Genomic DNA, 23,532 nt, shown 5'->3' on the forward strand with positions numbered 1-23,532 from the left:
TCCCTTCGGGCTCCATGCTCAGCAGCTATTTCTCCTTCTCCACAAAAGTCCTGTCTCCAGGGTGCACTTCCTGCTGTGGGGCTGCTTTTCACTTGCAAGGCCAGCATAGTCCCAGCCCCAAAACAAACATCAGTTCTCTTTTCAGAGTAGCAGCCGTCTTAGTCAGTTCTCTTGTTTTCCTTATCCCTGCCCAGGTCCCAGTGATATTGGGTAGAGCTCTGTGCTCCCCCCACCCCCATTCTCATAGAGGCCAGAAGGAGGTTTCAGGCAGGACTGAAGACCAGTTCTTACCAATAGGGGTGACCGTATTAAAGATTAGGGAGGAAAGCTAGAATAGCAGTAGAGCTGAACAGGCAAAGAGGTCCCAGTGGCTCTTCCCTTGAGTGATTCACCCAATTAACACCAAGCAAATGAAAGACAGGTTTAATATCAATGTCTCTTTATCTTTTAAATAGCATATTTTTTCAAGTTTGGTTTCTTTTATCCATAAATTCCAGCTTTCAGTTAAAAACCACAGAGAAATTAGCAAAACGGAAAGGGAAGCTTCCACTGCCTGAGTTAGTAGAGCTGTTGGCCCCAGGATCCTGGTCTCTGTCACACTGGCATTTGGGGTTGGCACTGGTTTCCAAGGTAGCAAAAGAACAAGGCATCCCAGCAGGCAGCCAATGCAACATACTGCCTGCCAGTATGAAGCACTCTGCTTCATTTCAAAGCAGTCATCCATCCACCCATCTTTTCACACTCAAAATAGCAGTCATGCCAACCATGCACCCAGCCCCTCCATAGCAGACACACTCAAACCTCTCTTACCTCAATCAGCCACCCACTCAACCAAGCGATTGGCCTGCTCAGTAACCAAGTCCCTCACCTAGCCATTGTACCTGCCCCATCAACCAAACCCATCCTAATAATCATCACACCCAACCAACAAGCACTCAAGCTCTCTCTGCCACCAGCCAGCTGCTCAAACCAGCCTATCTGGATGCCCAACTAGCCATCCCACTCATCCCCATCAGAACCCATCCAGCCAAGCAATCGGCCCAACCATTACCAAAATAGTCAAACAGGTATCCCAGCCACTGATTAAATTCAATAGGTTTGTCCCACCTCAGGCACTGCTTGTTGCTCACACCTTGAATGACGAGACACAGAATTGCTTTCCCACTCCTTTTGCAGCTGAAGGTGTGTGCCAGATTTCTGGACCTTAAGTGCTACATGGGGAACACAACGCAACCACTGGAAAACCGATTGTCTTCATGTTGAAGCTGGAGGAGGAGGACACTTTCACACCCTGTGTCTCCAGAAGACATCTTCTTAGGGTTAAGAACTGGGGAGGGGGGGAAGCATTCAGCAGGCACAGGTATCAGTCAAGACAGACTGCGGAGGTGTCTTTGGACTGGCTGTAGTCAATTATTGCAGACATAAGGGTCTCAGGAGATGCTGGCCCTAAAAGGGGGGAGGGAATCTCTCCATGCACTCCTGGAAAGTAGGGGTATCTCAGGAAGACTTTGGACAATAGGACAAGTGGACTGTAGAGTTTATAGAGTAGAACTCATCTGACATGGATTCCCGCAGCAGAAGACAGGCCCCGCTCATGGGAATAGTTCCCCGAGGCTCCCGCTACCTGTGCGCCTCCACTGAGCTTCTCAGCTATCAGCAGTTTAAACATCACAGCAGGAATTCCCCCTCCACACGGGATATTGGAAAGGCAGTTCCACACACTCAGTAGCTGCTCTCGTGTCCCGTTAGGATGTAGAGGTTGCTGTGAGCCAAGGGATTCTCCGTGGGCGTGCTCTCCAGGATGATATCTCTGGGAGGAGGGGTAGAGGCAAGAGCAATGAGTGAATGTGGAGAGACAAATGGGCAGAGCACGTTTTGAGCAGAAGGGGAGGATTGGTAACCCAAACCTGATTTGAGAGGTGCCATACCCAAGCAAGAAATGCAACTCAGCAAAGCCAGCCCCAGCCATGATTGTACCCCACCGCCCAACCCAGACCCCATCACAGTCCCACAGCCATGAATGCAACCCACCTACCACACAAAACCAAACCCACCATGCAGCTCCAGCCCCCCAACCCTGACCACCATGCAAAACCAGCCTCTCCAACCCAACCATGCAAAATCCACTCTTGATTCAAGTGCTGGGCACATTTCTCTGACCTCACCATTTATAATATAAACAGCAGCATTTTATTATATAAACCCCAATCAAACCAAGCATGTGCCACTCCCTGCACATGCTTCTTTCCTGGCAAGACAATGAGAGAACCACCTCCACTATGCTTAATGCGCTACTGGCAGGTGCTGTGATACTGCAGTGGTAAGCACAGTATAAGACTCTATATAGAATAGAATAACTTCATCCCAGCCATGCAATACCCACCTTAACCCAACCATGCAAATCCAGCCCCCAATGCGGCACATTCACCACGCAACCTCCAGCTACCCCAGAATGCAGCCCAAACCCTGACACAGCGCCATGCATCCTCAAAACAGGCCTACAAATCCACCCAGTCACATAACATCCAGCAGGAACAGGGGCACAGGATGGACACAATAGAGAGTCAGGTGACCGGCTACTGAAGTGACCCAGCCCATGCAAGAGGAAGGAAAAGAAGTTCACAGCTCCTGGTCTCCCAGTCCCCAGATAATTTTCCCACTGTCCCAGCCTTGCAGCCTGGCAACAAGTTCCTACCAATGGCACAGCCAGACAGGAGTAGCCAGCCGGAGCAGGCAGCCACACCACTTGATCAGAGAGTGGAGAGAGCAGAACAAGAATTCTCTGTTGGTGGTGCACTCCCTGCTGCAACCTGCCCTGACCACATTCTCACTTTGGGGCCTCACCTGTTGGCTCCCAGCACCCGGAACACCCTGGATTTATCTGTGATTTCTTGGGTCACCTGTCAAGGAGAAGGGTCAGATCAGCACAGTTTTCCCAGTCCAGCTCCTTCCTGGGTCAGTGCATCTCCATCCCCCTCCCAAACCAGGGTGGTGGGAGAGAAGGGGACAGTTCCGATACCATGTGGTCTCCATCAGGAGCAATACCAACTCCATGCATCATCTCCAAGTTAATCCCCCCGCAGAGTCTGATCCCCCTCTTTGGGGAAGATAAGGAGACATGTCCACCCAAGCCACAATCTGCACTCACCTCGTTGCCCTCCAGGCTGCGGCCCTGCATGCCATGTTTCCAGAAGGCCAGCACGCTGTCTTGAAGGCACACTGCGGTGGGAGGGACAGAAAGAAGGGGGTGAGCAGCGGGTGGTATGGATGACCCCCACCTGGGGGAAGCTGGCAGATGGAGGACACTGCTACCAGGGCAGGGAGGAGGGTGCTGGAACAGAAGGCTGGACAGCTCCTGAGGTCACCAGGCCAGGCAGGAGTGTGGGCCAGGAGATGAGCCGGCCAGTGGCAGTTCTCTCCCCAAGAGACCTCCCTCCACTCACCAATTGTCTCAATGGGGAAGTTGAAGGTCAGCTCTGGGGCCAGGGCTCTCTTGGGGGCCCCACGCAGGTTCACTGTCCTTACATAGTCTGCAGGGGAGAAAGAGTGAGGCAGTCAGCACCAGCTGTGGCCAAGGCTGAGCCAATGAGAGGGCCATGCTGGGAGAGGGACTTACACTCAAAGCAAACGAGGACTGTGTCTCTGTCCATCTGAGTCACGTGGCAGGCCACACTGGAGGCCCCATCTGCAACAACAGCCGGAGAGACACATTGAGACCCTAGGGGAGCTGGCACCCTCTAGTGGAAAAAGGCCTCATACCCCGTTCCCTCCCCTTGGAGCCCACCAATTCCCCCAAAGGGGAAATGCCCTGAGTTCTAGTCCCCACCCTGCGGCCAGATTGAAGTTGTCACCCCCTGGAGGGGAAAGGCTCTGAGTCCCATTCCCTGCCTCCCCTAAGCCAGCCATTCATCCCCCCGCCACCCTGGGGCCCATGTGTGCTGATACCCCCTAGAGGGGACAGGCCCCATGTCCCATTCTCCGCTTGGGCGTCTCTTACCTGCAGAGGGCTCGGTGCTGAGGCTGGAGTTGGTGCTGAGCGAGAGGACGTTAAACTCCAGCTCCTGGCCCGGCCGGTCTCGGTCCACAACACGCACGCACACTTGAGGGTACTCTTCCGTCTCCACCACAAGCAGCTCAAACAGGCTCAGGGGCATGGGCAGGGCCACAGGAAAGTGCTGGGGTGAGGGAGGGGAGGCTGAGATCTCAGCAGCAATGGGTTCTCCCATGCGTCGAGCTTCCCTAGGGCAGTGCCGTCAGTGAAAAGGACCTGGCAAATTTTCCCCACCAGAGCAGCATCCAATCTAGGGCAAGTGTCCCTCCAGAGCAGTGCCCTGCAGATTTTAGCTCCATGCAGGCCTACATCAGAGTCAATGAGACTCCTGGGTTCACCAGTGGCTCCAGCACCCCTTTTTCCCCCCACACCCCGGACCTACCTTCAGCAGCATGAACTTCTGCAAGGGCTCGTACCACTGCAACAGCACCAGGCTCGAGGGAAGAGCAGCGCACAAGAAGGTGTTGCTGGAATAGGGGTTCCGAACTGAAAGGCAACCAAGGCAGGTGAATGGGTTCCCCCAGGGGGAGAGCAATCAGCTGAGGGGCTCCCCTGTCCCCAGGGAGACAGCGATCCGTCCCACAGGAGGCACCCCGGTGGCGTGTCAGAATCACACTCACCCACTCGGCACTTGAGGCAGCCCTTGGTATCTGCTATCTTGGAGGAGAGCGCAAACTTCCTGCAGGGAGGAGGAACAGAACAGAAGGAAGGAATGAGCTGCCACCGGAGGACTAAAGGGGGCAGGATGAGGGGCTGAGTGGAGAGGGGATTCTACAGCCAGGCATGATGCAAATCCACCCACAGTTACCCTAAGGGGAGGAGAACTGTCAGCCAGTTAACCCATAGAACTCTCCGCTATAAAATAGTGGAGAAGCAAAGAACTGGAGGAGGGTTGAAGGAAGGATGGGGAGTTTTCAGAGAGAAGATCGCGGCTGCTGTTAGGATTGTGAGATGTATCCATGCACCCATCATGGTAAGACTGACGGTTATTTTGGACTCTTAGGAACACAAGAGCCACCAGACTGGATCAGACAGGAGCCCTCTAGCCCACTGTCCTGTCCCTGACAATAGCTTCAGAGGAAGCCCCACATCAGGCCGATTGGGATAATCTGCCCTCACGAGGGTTTCAGCCTAATCCCTAACAGGGATCTTCTTAAACCTTCAAGCAGAAGGATTTAGCTTCCTTCCAAATTCATTACCATGAGCTAGTCTAAATCTGGTTGTTCTCATTCTCCACTGAGCACTTGTTCCTCTGGGAAACTCACTATACTCTTCGCCTCAGCGCCAGCCAGTGGCAGAGTGTACCCACAGGCTAATTGTACAATTCACAAAGGTCAGGTTTCAGGGCTTGACTACAACCAGGGAGGTCAGGAAGGAGCTTCCCCCACTCAAGGTAGCATTGGAAAATGAGGCATCCAGCAGATGCTGCAAATGAAGACAGGAGACCAGGGTAGATGGGCCCATTGGTCTGGTTCAGGATGGCAGGCATGAGATGGGGGATACTACTCTGGATGGACCCAGGGTGGCAGTGGGGAAGAGGGGCCCATTGATCTAATCCAAGGGGATACTGGGCCCTAAGGGAACATGAGGGAACCTCAGCCTGAAGTGGCCAATTACAAGGCTATGAGGACACCCAGCCCCATCTGGGGATTGACCCTCGGTCCCTCCCGGCTCGGTGGAGTTTCAGATGCAGAGCCAAGCACAGCACCTGGGGATGATGCGCTCAGTCAGCCGGTTGGTGGCAATGGAGAGGGGGACCTGCCGCTTCTGCAGCTGCCTCCGCTGTTCAAAGAGGCCCAGGAGGTTGTGAGAGGAGATCTGGGAGGATTTCCCTGCACAGAAAGAGAGAGAGAGAGAGCGAGCTGCATTGGATACTAGGATGGTGGATCCTAATGTGCTATCCTAAGGAAACTGCACCTAGATCTGAGGGTGACCCTCACCCCCACCCATAGCCCTCGCCATCCCAGCCCTGCCGGTGCCCCTCACCCCACCCACAGCCGCTGGCCATCCCAGCCTGGGCTCCACACCCAGCCCTGCTGGTGCCCCTCAATCCTGACCTGCAGTTCTCGTAGACTCATAGACTTTAAGGTCAGAAGGGACCATTATGATCTTCTAGTCTGACCTGCACAATGCAGGCCACAGAATTTCACTCACCCACTCCTGTATCAAACCCCTAACCTATGTCTGAGCTATTGGTCTGCTAAACCCAGGGTTGTGAGTTCAATCCTTGAGGGGGCCATTTGGGGATTTAGTTGGGGATTGGTCCTGCTTTGAGCAGGGGGTTGGACTAAATGACCTCCTAAGGTCCCTTCCAACCCTAATAATCTATGATTCTAAGTCCTCAAATTGTGGTTTAAAGACTTCAAGGTGCAGATAATCCTCCAGCAAATGACCCGTGCCCCATGCTACGGAGGAAGGCGAAAACCCCCCCAGGGCCTCTGCCAATCTGCCCTGGAGGAAAATTCCTTCCCGACCCCAAATATGGCGATCAGCTAAACCCTGAGCATGTGGGCAAGACTCACCCGCCAGACACCCAGGAAAGAATTCTCTGTAGTAACTGAGATCCCACCCTATCTCGTGTCCCATCACAGGCCATTGGGCATATTTTACCGCTAACAGTCAAAGATCAATTAATTGCCAAAATTAGGCTATCCCATCATACCATCCCGTCCATAAACTTATCAAGCTTAGTTTTGAAGCCAGATATGTCTTTTGCCTCCACTGCTCCCCTTGGAAGGCTATTCCAGAACTTCACTCCTCTGATGGTTAGGAACCTTCGTCTAATTTCAAGTCTAAACTTCCTGATGGCCAGTTTATATCCATTTGTTCTTGTGTCCACATTGGTACTGAGCTTAAATAATTCCTCTCCCTCCCTGATATTTATCCCTCTGATATATTTAGAGAGAGCAATCATATCTCCCCTCAGCCTTCTTTTGGTTAGGCTAAACAAGCCAAGCTCTTTGAGTCTCCTTTCATAAGACAGGTTTTCCATTCCTCGGATCATTGTAGGAGCCCTTCTCTGTACCTGTTCCAGTTTGAATTCATCCTTCTTAAACATGGGAGACCAGAACTGCACACAGGATTCCAGATGAGGTCTCACCAGTGCCTTGTATAATGGTACTAACCTCCTTATCTCTACTGGAAATACCTCGCCTGATGCATCCCAAGACCGCATTAGCTTTTTTCATGGCCATATCACATTGGCGGCTCATAGTCATCCTGTGATCAACCAATACTCCCGAGGTCCTTCTCCTCCTCTGTTACTTCCAAGTTATGCATCCCCAGTTTATAACAAAATTCTTGTTATTAATCCCTAAGTGCATGACCTTGCACTTTTCACTATTAAATTTCATCCTATTACTATTACTCCAGTTTACGAGGTCATCCAGATTTTCCTGTAGGATATCCCAGTCCTTCTCTGTATTGGCAATACCTCCCAGCTTCATGTCATCCGCAAACTTTATTAGCACATTCCCACTTTTTGTGCCAAGGTCAATAATAAAAAGATTAAATAAGATTGATCCCAAAACCAATCCCTGAGGAACTCCACTAGTAACCTCCTTCCAGACTGACAGTTCACTTTTCAGTACGACCCATTGTAGTCTCCCCTTTAACCAGTTCCTTATCCACCTTTCAATTTTCATATTGATCCCCATCTTTTCCAATTTAGCTAATAATTCCCCATGTGGAACCATATCAAATGCCTTACTGAAATCGAGGTAAATTAGATCCACTGCCATCCCAGCCTGGATTACCTCAGCCCCCTCCACCTCCCGGCTGATGCCCCTTGATAACTTGTATGACATTCTGTGCATCTCACAGTAGCTGTAGCCAAAGGAATCTACAGTTTCCAGACTGGGAGGAAGCCCAGATCCGGTGCCTCTCCTACTCACTCACCTGCTAAGGAGAGCAGCACGTTGTTCATACAGTACAGCCAGGAGCACCTGTGGGGCAGGAGCTGGGGGGGAAGGGGGGGACGACAGACACCTCACCAGTTAGCTCTTCAGTCAACTTAATCAGGAAACTACATGCAGCACTGCCATTATCTCTGCCCATCTTGCCCATCGTTTAGTTAGTTAATTACTAACTGCTCCCCACAGCACGGCTTGCTGGGAGAGACCAGGGCTGGAGTACCCAGGAGCTCCCCCCACAGCCAGCGCTCCTGCCTCACTCCCCACATCGACCCCTGCTGGGAGAGATCAGGGCTGGCGTAGCCTGGAGCTCCCCCCACAGCCAGTGCTCCTGTCCTGCTCCCTACAGTGCCGCCTCTCTGGGAGAGGTCAGGAGCTCCCACAGCGTTAAGCTATACCTCTATCTCCTGGCATCTCACCTTCTCCATGGTGTCCTCATGGAGTTCATGCAGGTTGAGTGCGTAAATCCCCTCCTCAGCCCCTACCAGCAGGTACTGATCTGAAACAAGGCCAGCCAGAGTTAGATTTGGAAGGGCCGGAGTCCCAGCACCCACTTAGAAGCCAGCAGTGTGCCTGCTCCCCTCCTACCCACATGCCCCTCTTCAGCCCAATGGCTGGGAGCTCAGAGCTGGTACCCAGGGGCTGGAGGCGGGGAAATCAAGTCCCCAGATTGGCTCAGCTATGACAAAGGCTGGAGGGTGCGGCAAGGATGGTGGGAAACAGGAGGGCATAGGGTGAAACTGAACCAGTGCATCGGTGAATTGAATGTAGGAGGAGAATCAGCCTCCTCCCCCCAGCCCCAAATGGAGCAGCCGGGGGGAGATGGGGTTAATATGGACATTGTGGGGGGCAGAGAGCTGTGTTGGAGGCAGCCGGGGGCCCTACCTCGTGTCTCTGGATGGATCCACGTCACAGCTGAGTTGATCTTTAGAGGGCAACCATTAAAGACTTTGGAAAAGCAAGCACCCATCTGTGAAGGAGAGACCAGAGGAGAGGCTGGGCCTGAGTAGCCGGGAGCTTCCCCCATTGCCAGCACTCCTGCCCAGCTCCCTACAGCGCCCCCTGCTGGGACAGACCAGGCCTGGAGTAGCCAAGAGCAACTCCAACAGGCAGCGCTCCCACCCTGCTGTCTACAGCGCTCCCTGCACGGAGATGCTGAGGAATGGCACTTACATGGACCTTGGGGGTGGGAGGCAGCCCATGGCAGCTGGATCTCTGAAAGAGAGAGAAAGCCAATCAACACCACACACCACCAAAAGAAGTATGCCGAGCTGCCCACCCCACCTGAGAGGCAACAAGAGCACTGGGGCACCAGCCAACACCCAGACATCAAGCTGGAACCCAGGAGTCCTAACTCCCAACATCCTGCTCTAACCACTGCATCCCACTCCTCTCCCAGAGCGAGAGATAGAACCCAGGAGTCCTGCTGCATTGCTGCCTATGCACCATGACTGCCAGGCCTCCCCATAATCTCTTACCCCCCCTTTTCTACCAAGGCCTGCTCCCCCAGTTGTTTGCACCTACCTCTGTCTCCTCCCTCCTCTTCATGGTGGCCCATTCGGTGGAGAGCAGGGAGGCTCCAGGCTCTGGGGAGCCAGTGTGCAGGGGGGGTTGGACGTCACCTGACTCTGGGCTGCCTGGAGGTGGGGGACACACACAGCACCTGCCTATCAGAGTCAGCTCTGCCCTGGCAGCCCCCACCCACCCAGGGGCCCCCTCCATTCGCAGTTCTCAGCCCCACTGGAGATCCCTACTCCTTGCCTGCGTTAGACTGTGGTGCTTAAACGGCCCGGTTATCCCCTGCAATCGTCCTGGCAGGGGATCCTCTGGGCACCTCCACAGAGTGTCACACACACACTGGCCCCCTCCCCCAGTCCCTCATCACTCTGCCTGCCGATCTGGGGTCATGGTGTGAGGGAAGCAGAGTCCCCAGTAGCCTCTTCAGCCCCCTGGCCTCTCTGCCAATAAGGAGGTCAGTGTGATGGGAGGCCCCATCCTGCTAGGGACCAATGGGCTGAGATACAGCCAACTCATCTCACAGGTGGGAACAACTTTCATTCACTACGGACCTGGGGCCTGAACGCAGCCGACGCCCCCTAGAGAGGAAAGGCCCTGTGTCCCACTCCCAACCCAAGAGCCAGCCAGTCCCCCACCCTGGAGCTGGATTGGAGCTGGCACTCCCTAGAGGGAAAGGCCCCGTATCCCATTCCCTGCCCCTCTAAGCCAGCCAGTCCCCCGCATCTTGTGTCAAACCCTGGTACCTGCTGAGGTCTGTCTCCTCATGGTCTCTGAGCCACCCCCAGGCTCCATGACCTGCAGCTCCCAATTCATCAGGTCCCATAGTGATGCTCTCTTGATTGTTCCCGTCTCGTTCTCAGGGATGCAGTGGGGGTCCACAGGCTGATCCTCTGGGGTGGGGACCTGGGCAGAGAGACAGTCATAGAATGGGAGGGGACTTGTGCCAGGGCAGGCAGCTGCCTGGGGAGATGTGTGTAGAAGAACTTACCCTTCCAGACGCTGGGCGAATGGTCAAACTCCTGTAAGGAAAAGACAGAGAGAAGGGTCAGGGGTGAGGCTTGGAGAGGGACAGCCCCTTATGTGAGCAAAAGTGGGGGCCCTGGGGTGGGGGAACTCCCTCCTCTGGGGAGTCTCCAAGGGGACATCAGGGGTCTCCGACATTCATCCCTGCCATGTTCCAGATCTGGGATTGAGGAGGGGGAGATACAAAGCAGCTGCAGAGAGCAGGGTCAGCAGAGTTCACACCGCTGCCCCTGCCCCCCAAAACAGCCCGCGTGTCAACCCCCGCCACACACGCACCAGGCGCATCTCTGTGAGGGGGAGTGGCAAGGATGCTTGTAAAACTCATTGTGTGGGGGCAGGGACTCTGCATTACTGCCCCTCCCCCCACCACTGAAATGACCTGATCTCTACAGCTTGGTGGGAGGTGAAGGGACCCCCCACACACACACTTTGCCTGCCCCAACTCCAACCTGAGTCTCAGCTTTACCTTTCCTCCAACGCCTCCTCCACAGACTGCAGGAGACTCCTAAAGACAAGGAGAGGGGGTAGGGATATGGGCCACACATTACCTGCCCCCCAACCCACTAGACCCCACTCCCCTCCCAGGGATGGGATAGAACCCAAGAGTCCAGGCTCCCAGCCTCCCCTGCTGTAACCCACTAGAGCCCAGTGCTCACAGCCATCCCCATCCTTAGAGCTGACTAAATTGCCTGTTTACCTGCACTTGGAGCCATCAACCCCCCTGCTCCCAGATTATCCAGTAGGAGGCGCTGCTCAGTTCCCCATACCCCCACCCCCTGATGCGACACTTCCAGGCAGGACAGGGGAGGCCGAACTTTTAACCCAAGACTCCCTTGGTTCCTCTCCCCACCACCAGACAGATACTTACTCTTCAGCTCCTAGCAACGTCCAATCATCCTCCTCTTCCCTCTGTGGAAGGACAAGACTTGTAACCAGTGGCGTAGCCAGGTAGAGGGAACAGGGGGAGCAATAAAAAAAAAAAAAAAAAGGCGCCACCCGCTTCAGCGCTTTTACTCACCTGGTGGCGCTCCGGACCTTCGGCGGCGGGACCTTCACTCGCTCCAGATCTTCGGCGGCACTGAAGGTCCCGCCACCGAAATGCCGCCGAAGACCCGGAGCGAGTGAAGGTCCCGCCGCTGAAGTGCCGCTGAAGACCCGAAGCGCCGCCGAGTGAGTAAAATAAAAGCGCCGCAGCGGGTGGCACTTTTTTTTTTTTTTTTAAATCGCTCCCCCGGGTGAGTACAAAGGCGCCAGGAAATTGACAAGGCACCACTTGTGCTCAGTGGGGGCCCAGCGCTCCCCCCCAGCTACGCTACTGCTTGTAACCCATATGGAGTTACCTGCTTCCCACAACGCCCCCTGCTGGGCAAGTCTGGGGCTGGAGTATTTGGGAGCTCCCCCCACAGCCAGCTCCTGCCCCGCTCCTCACAGTGCCCCCTGCAGGGAGAAACCAGGGCTGGAGTAACCGGGAGCTCCCCCCCACGGCCAGAGCTCCTGCCCTGCTCCCTACAGCACCCCCTTCTGGGAGAGGCAAAGAATTAATGGTGTTTCCACTCACCAGACCACAATATGGTTCTGTTTCTTTTCTCAGTGGGGGCCCGAATTTAACTTGATTAACTGAAAATCAAATTATACAAATTGGCTCATCTGCTGATTGAGACACACTCCATTCCCCTCCCCCCCGCCCCCAGAGCAGCTAGGACTAGCAGGAGGCATCAGCTGTAATTCAGGGGTGAGGCAAACAGCCCTGCTGCTAACCACTCCTGCTTTTTGAAGATCCTGTGAACCCAGGCATCCGGGCCAAATCCCAGCTCTGGGAGATTCCATTTTTTTTGCCCATTCTTTTTGCCCATCCTTCCCCCCATCATTCCAGTTGGATTCAGGATTCATCTTCTCTTCCCTAAGCTGTTGTGTAGCCTTGCTGTGTGACTGTTCAACTGCCCCCGCACGCCACCCCAGAGGCAGCTGCATCTCAGCACCATGCGATGGATCCCTGAATAAACGGGGGGGGAGTGGTGACTGTGCTAGGGTGCCTGGATCTGGGTACACCAGTCTAGGGGCAACAGGGGTGACTTACACTGGATTTCAGAGAGCGTCCGTTCTGCCTGGCCATGTGCCCCACAGGAGTGGATTTTGTCTGGAAAGATGTCGTAAACCTTATAGGAAACAGTGGGGGGGGGGGGGAGAAAGGGGGCAAGGAGATTTGGGGGGCACACATACAGACAGGATGGGGGAGGGGCAGGGAGATGGGGAACAGTTACTTATAGTCCATTTCAAGTCCCCAACTCTCCCACTTCACTGTGGCCCCTCTTCCCAGCCAGTTCAGAGAACTGGGCCCAACTGGTTTCGTGGTGTGGGGCTGGATTGTAATGGTGGAGGAGGCTGATCGGGGTAAGTGCCAGCTCGGCAGCCCCCAGAAACCGAACACACACAGTCCTATGCATCCCCAGAGCGGGGCAGCATCACTGGGAGCTGCAGGGTGCGCAGGGCTGCCCGGTCGCTGGTCAAATTCCACCCCAGGACAGGGCCATTTCTATCAACACACACATCATCTTGGGGCAACAGGCTTCAGCTTCAGTGGGGGGGAGCTGGGCACTGGGACAGGGGACTCATCGGAGCCAGGCTGCCCCAAACCATTACCGGTTTGTCATGGTAACCGGGCCTAGCGACTGAGCTGAGCCGGCTGTGGGATGGTGGGTCAGTGCCCAGGGAGGCTGCAGGGGCATAATGGGCGGGCCTGGAGTCTCCCCCAGGGCAGGTACCTCAAAGTCTCCATCATCCAGGGACGGGGCAGCTAGGTCAGGGCTGTTGACCTTGTCGAGTAGCTCGATGGCCAGGGTGCGGGCAAGGGGCTGGCTGGTGAACAGGTGCTGGGGGGACAAGGGTCATGGTGCTGAAACTGGGAGACAAATGTTCCCCCCAGACAGCCCCCCACTGTCCAACGCAGCATGCCCCATTTCCCCACCCCAAACCCTCCCCAGACCACACACTGCCCCCAGCTCTCTCACGCCCCGATCTCTCTCCCCCGACACTTAACAGCCCCACTGCCCCCATCTCCCCCACCCCCACGCATACACCCTGCACTGCCCCCACCTGCCCCCCACTCTCCACGTCCCAACCCTGCCACACTGAACCCGCATTTCCTTGACACACACCCTGCCCCCCACTCCAGTACAGTCCCCCCAGCTTCTCCCACACCACCCCCAATGGCTCCCACACTCCTCACTCCAATTACCCCCCTGCTCAGCCACCACCCCCTTCAGCCAGTTCACCTGTAACAGCTTTTCCGCTGTGGGTCGCTTTTTGGGGTTCTTGGTCAGGGCCAGTTTGAGGAAGTGGTGGAATTCTGGGGACCTGGGGAGGGGGGGGGCAAAGGGGGAATCATTAAATCCCCCTTGGTCCCTCAGGAGACCCCCCCAGCCCTGCCAAGCCCCCCAAATTCTCCATCACTTTTAAAATAGAATCCTCACCCTCCAACCCCAGCATTCCTGCCCCACTCCCTATAGCGCCCCCTGCTGGGAGAGGCTGGGGCTGGAGTAGCTGGGAGCTCCCCAACAGCCAGCTCCTGCCCTGCTCTCTGCAGCGGCTGCTGCTGGGAGAGGCCGGCAGCAACACTCACCAATGAGCTTTGTCTTTCAGTTTAGGGGGTTGGAAGCTGCTCTTGGACATGAGCATCAGGGCCCTGCAGAGAGAGAGAGAGAGAGAGAGAGAGAGATCAGGGGGCAGGGGAACCAGACAGACAGAACCAGCACGTTGAGGGTTGCGAGGGAGACAGACAGAGCTGGGAGGGGGGCTCGATCCCAGATCTTCCCTTGCATCCAACTCTGCCTCCAGCAGCTCGACCCGCTTCTCCTCCCCCTCATTGCACTCACGTCACTTCCTCGCTGTGGGGAGGAGAGAGACCAGATGGGCCCATGCCAAGGGGGTGCTCCGCTCTTTGGCCTCTTACCTCATGGGGTGAAGGTCGAAGAGCGGGGGCTGCAGCTCGGCCAGCTCAATGGCCGTGATGCCGATGGCCCAGATGTCACACAGCTGGTTATAGCCGCCCTTCTTCTCCACTGCGGCCACCTCAGGGGCCATCCTAGATGAGGGAGGGGCCGCAGACCAATCAGACAACACCGGGCCATACGAATGGGACTCTGGCATCCAGCTTCCCAGCCCTCAAGGGGACCCAGGCATCCAGCTATACCCATGACATTCCCCCCACACACACACACACACCTGCCAAGCCACCCCTGGGATCCAGGCATCAGGCTCAGCTCACCAGCCTCCTCATCACAAGCCATTCCCGGCTTTCCAGCCCAATTTCCCAGCTGCTGGGCACCCCAAAGCACCCCCACACCCTCCTCCATCCCCCCACTCCAAACACCAAGATGCTGCCTCCCTCTGCCCCACCAAACCACCTCCCCAGGCTCCAAGACAGCCCCAGATGGGGTGTCCCAATGGTGAGATAGGCTGGGTTGGCCAGTTCACTCTACTACCCCCACCATGTTCCCCTGGCAGGTAGCGGGGGCGAGGGTGGGGGTGTGAGGTACCAGTAGGGGGTCCCAATGAAGGACTTCCGCTTCGCCACTGATGCTGTGAGTTCAGCTGAGACTCCGAAATCCGCTGCAAGATGTGGGGGAGAGAGAAAGGGGGGGGAACAACAGGAACCCTTGTAAGGGGGCACTATGGGGAAGGGACCCCATATGCATATTGTGGGTCTGTACAGTACCTGTCATGATGGGTCATTAGTCACCACCATGGATGGAAGACAGGTGGGCACACACAGCTCCACTGGCGCCCCTCAATTCTGACCCACAGTTTCCTGCTATCCCAGCCCTGGGCTCTCCCCATCCCCACATTGGAGTCCCTCAATCCTAACCCACAGTCACTCGCTATCCTAGCCCTGGACTTCCTCCCTGACCCCCAACTCTGCCAGTGCCCCTCTGTCCTGACACACACACCCCTCTGGTGTCCCAGCCCTGGGCTACCCCCGACCCACACAGGGATCCAGGTTTTCTATGAGGAAGGAGGAAGAGCAAGTAACTCACCCAGTTTCACATCTCCAAAGAGGGTGAGTAGGATATTGGCTCCCTGCACCAAAAAAGGGAAAGTGTCAGTGCAGGAAGAACCACTGCTCCACTGGAGTGACCGCACCTGCTAAAGCAGCCTGCTCTGGAGATGAACCCAAGGGGCTGGTGAAGGAGGGAGGGGAACGTCACTCTCTGATCCTTCCCCTCCCCAAGCCCAATGGGATTCTCCCACTACCCTTGTTAACCCTGGAACAACGTGCTACAGGATGTTACCACAGTGAAGGGCCAAGTGTGGGTGGCGAACAGAGTCAGCTTCCTGGGTCCTATTGGTGTTAACTTGGGAAAAGGGGATTAATAAGCAAAGGTGATCCCCAGCATAGGCTCATGGGTCTGACCCAGTGGGCCAAGGGGGGGGATCTGGGGCTGGATGGGCCCATGGGTCTGATCCGGGGGAATAGCGGGGGATCTAGGGCTGGATGGGCCTCACCTTTATGTCCCGGTGCATCTTGCCTTTGGCATGTAGGTGGCTCAGGCCCTGGAGGGGGAGGAATAACCTTCTGAGTGTCCCCCCGTCCACACATGTTGCCACGCCCCCCCCCAGACTGACCTCCCAGACCCTGGGGAGGATGCTGGTCTACTCAGGGCATCAGCCACCTGTGCCCTCCCCCCCCTTTCCATGGTGACGAAGCTAGAGCCTGTGCTGCAACTCACACAGCTCTTCCTGCCGCCAGGGACAGAGGAAACTGCAGGGCAATCAACGGGAAACAAGGACTTCCTGCCTGGCCCAGGCCCCGTCAGACACAGCCCCAGGCAGAGAACCCAGGTGTCCAGGCTCCCAGCCCACCTCCCCACCATCCTCAAACCCCACTCCCCTCCCAGAGCTGGGGACAGGCACTCATCCCCAATCTCATGTGCCCCCAAATGTGAGGTGCCCAACAGAGGCTTCGAAGTCTCCAATCTGACCCTCGGCTCTCTGTTTACTCACCTGCAGCGTTTCTCTGCACACATAGGCAATCTGCTTCTCAGAGAGGGGGCCTGTGGCTGGAAGAGACATACAGACGTGGACAGATACACACCTGGGGGGGGGTCCACTATTCTCTTGCCACAATCCAACCACTCCCCAAATACACTCCCCATAATCTCTTCCAATGCCCAGCTACAAACACCCCAATTACCCCACTACCACAGCCCCCCAAATATCCCCCCCACACAATCCAACGTATCTAGCTTCTGCCTCATCACCTTCCCCATGTTGTAACACTGCCCCCCCACTTCCTCCCATCCACCCCCCTGCCTGCCCCCCATTTCCTATCTACCCCCCTGCCCCTCACTTCCTCCTATCCACCCCAACCCCCACATGACCAGGAACCAGAGGCATTTTGCAAACAGGAAGGGAAACCGACCAGAAAGTGAAACAAATGCCTCTTCTTACAACATCCTGATGAGAGAACGTTCTGTCTCCCAATGTCAGAGCACATGGGACCCAGGATTCCAGCTATGGGAGCAGAGTGGGGCCTTGTGGGTTAGAGCAGTGGGGCTGGGAGTCAGGAGTCCTGGTTACTGTCCCTGGAAGAGGAGTGGGGAAAAGAACCGAGGAATCCTGACTCCCAGCTGCCACCATCCCTCCCTGCTTCTAGTTACACCAGGGCAGGGACTCACTGTGGTAGATTTCCTGCAGGGATCCTCCTCCACAGAACTCCATGCAGATCCAGAGACGGTCATTCCTGAGGGAGCAAGGGAGGAGATGTCAGCACAGCGCTGAGATGCAGCCGTCTCTGGGGTGGAGCTGTTGATACCAAGTTTTGCACAGGAAGTGAAGGAAACTCATGTAAAATCTGGGTGGGGGGGGGGATGTTGAATGGAGTTATCTGAGGTGATCTGTTCCTAGAGCTGCACTGACTGTGAAGGGCCCCCACCCAGCTCCCTGCAGCACAGCGCCCCTGGCGTGTCTCACCTGAGGTAGCTGCCGAAATACGCCACCACGTTGGGGTGCCCGCAGTCCCTGAGCGTCGTGATCTCCTGCTGGATGGAGCTGATGTCATCCCCTGGGAATGAGAGGAGTTGGGGGTATGTCAGGGAGGGGGCTGAGGGCATCATCCCAATGGAGCTGTGTCAGGGACATAGCCAGCTCCACAAGAGCTAACCCCTGCAAGCTGGCTGCAGTGCTCCTCATTCACCCACAGGGGGCCCAGGCAGCACCAGGGGCTAAACAGGCTAAGGAGGGTCACAGATAGTTCCTTATGGACCAAAGGTAAGCACTGCAATGGGGGTGGGGGGAGCACTGGGGGGGGGTGATACTGGGGTGCACCAGGGTGAGTCTCAGGGCCAATTTGGGGGTAGACTGGAGCAATTTAGGGGTCACTTAGAGACACACTAGGCCAGTGATTCTGGGTGAGTCCTGAGGGTGATGTGGGGACCACTGGAGCAGTGATTCTGGGGGGGAGGTTTGGATTTTTACCTGGGTCCAGTTTGACGATCTTTATGGCAGCCAGCTCCGCTGTCTGGGTGTCCCGGGCCTAGGAACAGGGAAGGGGCCATCACTCGCAGGGGCCTCAGCATTAGCTGTCTATGCGCCTATGGGGTGGGGGGGGTCGGGGAAGGGGCTCGGGATCCAGCTCTTCCCAGATCAGTGCCCCCACCCTCCTCTGGGTTGCAGCGGGAGGGTTGTCTCCCAAATGCAGCCATCACCCCACCGCCTCCCCAGGCCCGGCTGGTATCCCACCATTACCAGCCCAGCCCCGCCTCCCCCAACACACCCTGCTGCCTGGAAGGCTCCGTTCTCAGGGCCCAGAGTTGCCCCCAGTCTCCTAGTGCAGAAGGATTCCCCACTCCCCAAATGGTCCTGGGTCTAGATACACCCCCCCAAGGAGCTCCCCCAAACCCCATTTCTGAGCCCGAGATCCATTTTGCACCCCTCCCTGAACCCCAGAATTTGGGATCCCTGTAGGGATGCATAGTTTTTGAATTGTTAGTTTACAGGCGTAGCAAACTGTTTTTATGGCTACGAGGCAAGAGTGACTTTTAATTTAGTGTTTGTGTTTGAGAAATTTATTTGGTTAATTTGATTGTATTTTTGTAGTTAGTGTTTACGTGTTTAAAAGATGGGTTTGTTATCTTATGTGCATGTATACTACCTGGCTTTTCTATGCGCAAAATTTGTACCAATAAGAAGCGTTGTAAGCAGGGAAGTGTAAAAAATAAAAGCCCCAAAAAAAGTGCCTGGAGGTAGAGGAGCTTTTCGGCTACCACAGACCTGGTGTTCTGTTTCCTTTCCTGCGTTGTCACCACAGATCCCCCCTAGCCCAGGCCCCACCTCTCCTCCAACCAACCTGAGGGACCGTCTCTCCCAGCTCTGTACCCCACCTTCCCCCTGAGGAGAGGGTACCCCGCCCTACCCACCTCTCTCCCCGATCTGGAGCCTCTGTTGTCCTCCCCCCCGCCACATTCTCCCCCTCCTCCCCATCTCAGGGTCTCTCCCCTGTTCACACTCGTGGTTTCTGACACCAAAACAGCCTTGTTCCGGGTTTCCGGTGCCAATCCCCCCCCCCCCCCCCGCCGCCGCCCCACCCAGCACTTCCTGCCTCCAACTCTACCCCATCCTGGGGCCTAGCTACAGATGGTGGGCGGATGGGGAGAGACAGATACCTCCCCATCCCAGCTGAGCTCTCCAACACCCAGCCCTGTGGCAGGTAGGACATGTTGCAAAGCGTCCTTGTGCTGATGCCCAGACAGACAGACAGGATGTGAACTCCCCATGCCAGCAGCCCAGAGCTGGGGTGGGGGCAGGGGGCTCTGATGCCCCCTCCCCAGGACACAGGCATGACAGGGCCAGGTGCCCACCCCAGCCCACAGACACAAGTTAAGCCACACCACTGCACAGACGCCATCTCCTGACGTTAAGCAATTTCCTTTTCACCCTCCCCATGTCTCCGGTTTGTTCTATCGCTCTGAGCCCTGCACCTGCCCGAGGCGTGTGGGGGAGGGAGAGAGGAATTAATGATTTCAGCTTTATAAAGAGCATTGAAGAGGGAAACGCTCTAACCACTAGACCCAACTCTACTTCCATAGCTGGGATAGAACCCAGGAGTTCTGTCGCCCAGCCCCCGTCCCACCCACACCGCTAAACCACTAGACCCCACAGGCTCCCAGGGCCAGGGAGAGAACCCAGGTATCCTGACTCCCAGGAACCCCCTCACCCCTAATCTCAGGGACCTGTAGGCCATAATACGCCCCTAAGATCTACCTGTCTATGCCCTGCACAACCCCCTGATTGAGATCAGGCCAGGCACTGCACAGACAGTGAGCACCAGTTCCTGCCACAAAGAGCTCACAATTTAATTAGACACAGGATGGGAAGGCAAACACAGGCACCAAGAGAGGAATTTACATGCCTAAGTTAAGTGGTAAAGTCAGGAATAGAACCCAGGAGTCCTGGCTCCCACCCCATCTAACCCAGTGGCTCTCAACCTTTCCAGCCTGCTGTACCCCTTTCAAAAGTCTGATTTGTCTTGTGTACCCCAAGTTTCACTTCACCAAAAAACTACTTGCTTATAAAATAAGTCTTAAAAATACAAAAGTGTCACAGCATAGTTACTGAGAAACTGCTGACTTTCACATTTTTACTATATAATTATAAAATAAATCCATTGAAATATAAATTTTGTACTTACATTTCAGTGGATAGTGTCTAGAGCAGTATAAACAATTCATTGTCTGTATGAATTTTTTAGTTTGTACTGACTTCGCTAGTGCTTTTTAATGTAGCCTGTTGTAAAACTAGGCAAATATCTAGATGAGTTGATGTACCCCCTGGAAGACCTCAGCGTACCCAGGGGTACACGGACCCTGGGTTGAGAACCATTGGTCTAAACTGCCGGACCCCAACCCCCTTCCCAGAGCTGAGGATAGAACCCAGGAGTCCTGGCTCCCAGTCGCGTGCAATGAACTCACCAGCGCTCGGCCTCTCTGGGCCCAGCCTGGGCATCGCTCTCTCAAAGCTCTGCTCCCGCCTGGCACGCCGACCTGTGCTGGGGCAGGCATCGCAGTGGGGAGTCTGCGCCCAGGCTGTGTAGGAGACTGGGCAAGATGTTGGGCCCTTGGTTCTCAAACCAGAGAGCACAAGGGGGCGCAGGCTTCACAGCGATTGTAGGCCCAGCGCATTGCCCACCCCAGCTCCTTGCCTCCCTCCAGCCCCACACTGCTCCCTGGGGCCACCCTCCCAGCCCCTCCATCGCAGGGATTCCCTGCAGCTTCCCCTCCCTCACACCAGGGGCTCTGTGCCCACATGCCAGGTATCCGGTGCTTCCCGCATGTCAGGGGCTCTGTGCCGCTCCTTCCCCCCAGTACCAGGTTCCACATTCTCCCCCGCTCCCATTCCAGGGACTCTGTGTCCCCATTTCCTCCATCAAAGAAAAACAATTTACGAGTCTGAGCATGGAATGGTTGCCTCTTGGCCCCGCTCATTCACTCCTGACCCTGGCAGATCTCAGCCCTGGAGCTAACCTTGCGGGCCCAGCTCTGGGAGGAGGAGGGGTGTTATGAGTGGCCCAGCAGGCAAGGGGCACAGAGCCTGTCTACCCCCACACAACCCCGGCTGCACAACACCTTTGAGTCGGCATAATGGTGGCACAGAAACAGCTGGCAGCACGGGGGTTCTGGCCACCCTAGTGTCTGGGAAGGGGAAGCATTAGATCCCCCCGAAATGGCCTGAAATTGGTTCAGATCCAGCCAGCCACAGCCATGGTACCTCGGGTGCTGGGGGCAAAGGAAGCCTCGGGAATGAACCCTAATTAGCTGATGCAAATGTCAGCTCATGCTTCGCAATGCTCAGTGTTGTGGAGCTATTCCCCAAGTGTAGGCAGGGCTAAGTCTGCACCACCAGCAGGAATAGAACCACTCCCCTCCCTGGGGTAGAACCCAGGAGTCCTGGCTCCCGGGCCCTCTGCTCAAACCCAGGACAGGTCACCCCATGCACTGGACTCCTCTCGAGGGAGGCCCTCCCTGTCTTAGCAGCTCCCCTTCCATCCCCTCACACCTTCCTGGTCTGGCAATGAAGTGCCAGTTGCAGTGGTTTGAGTTTCTGACAGTGCCCCAGGGACCGCTCAAGGGGCTCCCCCACACGTTTCTGCCCATGCACAATGCCTCGCCACCCCCCTATGCCTGTATCCTCCCCCCACATACACTCCTCAGGCCTGAACATCAGCCCCTTCCTCAGAATGCCCTGTGCACTTCCCCCATCCACTCCCAGGACAATCCCCCACCTCTTGCCCGAAAAGGGCACCTCACAGGAACCCCACCGCAGGCATCTGGGTCATGCCCCCCATGCATCAAGATGGTCTTGGCAGCCACTGCTGTCCTGCTCTATCGCCCAGGACAAAAATCCTGCCAGGCGCCCCCAGCCCCTAGATTTCCCTGTGCACACACCCCCTGCCCTTAGCACAACCCCAAACAACCCTGCCCCCTCATGCACCCCCAGCTCCCCTGCCCCCATATATCCCCTAGCTCCCCCTGAATCTCCCAGGGATCCTCTGACCCCAATTCCCTAGGAATCCCACAAATACTCCAAGATCCTTCATCCACCCTAGTCTCCCCTTGATTTCTGGGCTAGCCAGGCCCACCCCTGAGCCCTCATTTCCCCCATTCATACACCCCACTGTATCCCAGCTCCTAAACCCCCAGGCTATTCCCCATCCCCAGGCCACAAAATCCACCCTCCTGCCTTGCAGCCCCCACCCTCCAGTGTCCCCAAGACCCTTTGACTCACATACCTCCCAAAGGTCAGGAAATCCCCTAGCTCCCTGCAACCCCCACCCCAGCTTCAAGGGCCCCAGTGTCCCCTCTTATCTTCCTGGGCCACCATGCACCCTACCTCATCTCTCCAACCCCACATACCTGCTCTTTTGCTCCATGGGACCACTGCTCCAGCTCCCCACGCCCCCCTCTGTTCTCTGCCATGACCCCTGCCCCCATCCCAATTCCCCTCAGCCCATGGCTCCCTGCCATGCCCCCCATACGCACCCCAATTCCTCCTCGGTTCCCCACCATACCCCTGCCCCTACCCCAGCTCCCCATGCCCTAGGGTCCCCTCTACACACGGCCGTGCACCTCCAAGCAGGGACGGCTCTATGTTTTTCGCGCCCCAAGCACGGCAGTCAGGCGCTTGCTGCGCTGGTGCCTGAAGACGCCCCTGGCCCCAAGCCCCTCCTCTCCGGCCCGTGCACCCCCCCGCGCCCCCCCTCCGGCCCGTGAGCCCGACGCCCCCTCACCTTGTAGACATCGCCGTAGGTGCCCGCCCCGATGCGCTGGATCAGCTCGTAGCGGAGCCGGGGGTCCAGCAGGGAGACGTCCCGCAAGAGGCTCATGGTCCCCGGGGAGCCGCAGGGTACGGCGCGGCGCAGCGCGGCCCGGCCGGCCGGGGAACCAGCGGGGAGGGAAGCGGAGCCAGCCCTGCCCCCCTGGGGGCGGGGAGAACGAAGGGGGTCACACCCCCAAACAGGGGAGGGGACAGGCCCTGCTGATGGGACGGGGAAGGGGAGAGAAAATCAGCCTGGCTGGTGGGGAGAGCAGCCAGGGCAAGGGCACAGGGGGTCACACATGCTGCTCCTGCTGGAGACTCCGCCCCCCAAAAATAGGAGCCTGCAAAGAGCACGGCCACCCCCATGGCTTTCGGCCAGCTTGGGGAGAGGGGCCTAGTGGGGGGGAGAGGGGCTGGGAGGGGCTGGGAGTCAGGACTCCTGGGTTCTAGCCCAGCTCTGGGAGGGGAGTGGGGCCTAGTGGGGGGGAGTGGGGCTGGGAGTCAGGACTCCTGGGTTCTAGCCCAGCTCTGGGAGGGGAGTGGGGCCTAGTGGGGTGAGGGGTTGGGAGTCAGACTCCTGGGTTTTGTACCCAAATCTGAGAAGCCCCTTTGCAGAGGGCTAGGCCAAGGCCATGCACCCACAATAGTCTTGTGGCACCATAACCCACCTACACATGGGCAGGAAAATCCATCCCCGCCGCTCTGAGCTGAACAGGCATC

The 23,532-nt window shown here is 56.4% G+C and overlaps 1 protein-coding gene across 5 annotated transcripts; it reads right to left on the reverse strand.

The window, feature by feature from the left end:
* Positions 1 to 422: 422 nt before the first annotated feature.
* MAP4K2 (mitogen-activated protein kinase kinase kinase kinase 2) lies at positions 423 to 23,058 on the reverse strand. 5 transcript variants are annotated; one of them, XM_065553063.1, is made up of 32 exons: positions 22,784 to 23,054; positions 17,977 to 18,034; positions 17,473 to 17,563; positions 17,178 to 17,304; positions 16,504 to 16,559; positions 16,006 to 16,053; positions 15,537 to 15,579; positions 15,039 to 15,111; positions 14,453 to 14,584; positions 14,123 to 14,185; positions 13,776 to 13,857; positions 13,266 to 13,373; positions 12,581 to 12,659; positions 12,062 to 12,120; positions 11,372 to 11,412; positions 10,970 to 11,008; positions 10,469 to 10,499; positions 10,224 to 10,383; positions 9,487 to 9,599; positions 9,136 to 9,177; positions 8,848 to 8,932; positions 8,382 to 8,461; positions 7,949 to 8,009; positions 5,760 to 5,883; positions 4,672 to 4,730; positions 4,434 to 4,537; positions 3,998 to 4,175; positions 3,617 to 3,685; positions 3,444 to 3,530; positions 3,149 to 3,219; positions 2,845 to 2,900; positions 423 to 1,810 (listed from the first exon to the last, which is right to left on the reverse strand). In XM_065553063.1, the coding sequence occupies exons 4-32, from the start codon at positions 17,218 to 17,220 to the stop codon at positions 1,723 to 1,725; spliced, it is 2,274 nt and encodes a 757-aa protein (XP_065409135.1). In that variant the 5' UTR covers positions 17,221 to 17,304; positions 17,473 to 17,563; positions 17,977 to 18,034; positions 22,784 to 23,054; the 3' UTR covers positions 423 to 1,722. The 5 variants fall into 5 exon arrangements, with proteins under 5 accessions (XP_065409135.1, XP_005308003.2, XP_065409133.1 ...); XM_005307946.5 differs by having other exon boundaries at positions 17,178 to 17,242; positions 22,784 to 22,995; XM_065553061.1 differs by lacking the exon at positions 22,784 to 23,054 and adding an exon at positions 20,469 to 20,669 and having other exon boundaries at positions 17,178 to 17,242.
* Between the last annotated feature and the right edge of the window lie 474 nt (positions 23,059 to 23,532).

Source organism: Chrysemys picta, chromosome 7, assembly GCF_011386835.1.
Source record: "Chrysemys picta bellii isolate R12L10 chromosome 7, ASM1138683v2, whole genome shotgun sequence".
Classification (NCBI taxonomy): domain Eukaryota; kingdom Metazoa; phylum Chordata; order Testudines; family Emydidae; genus Chrysemys; species Chrysemys picta.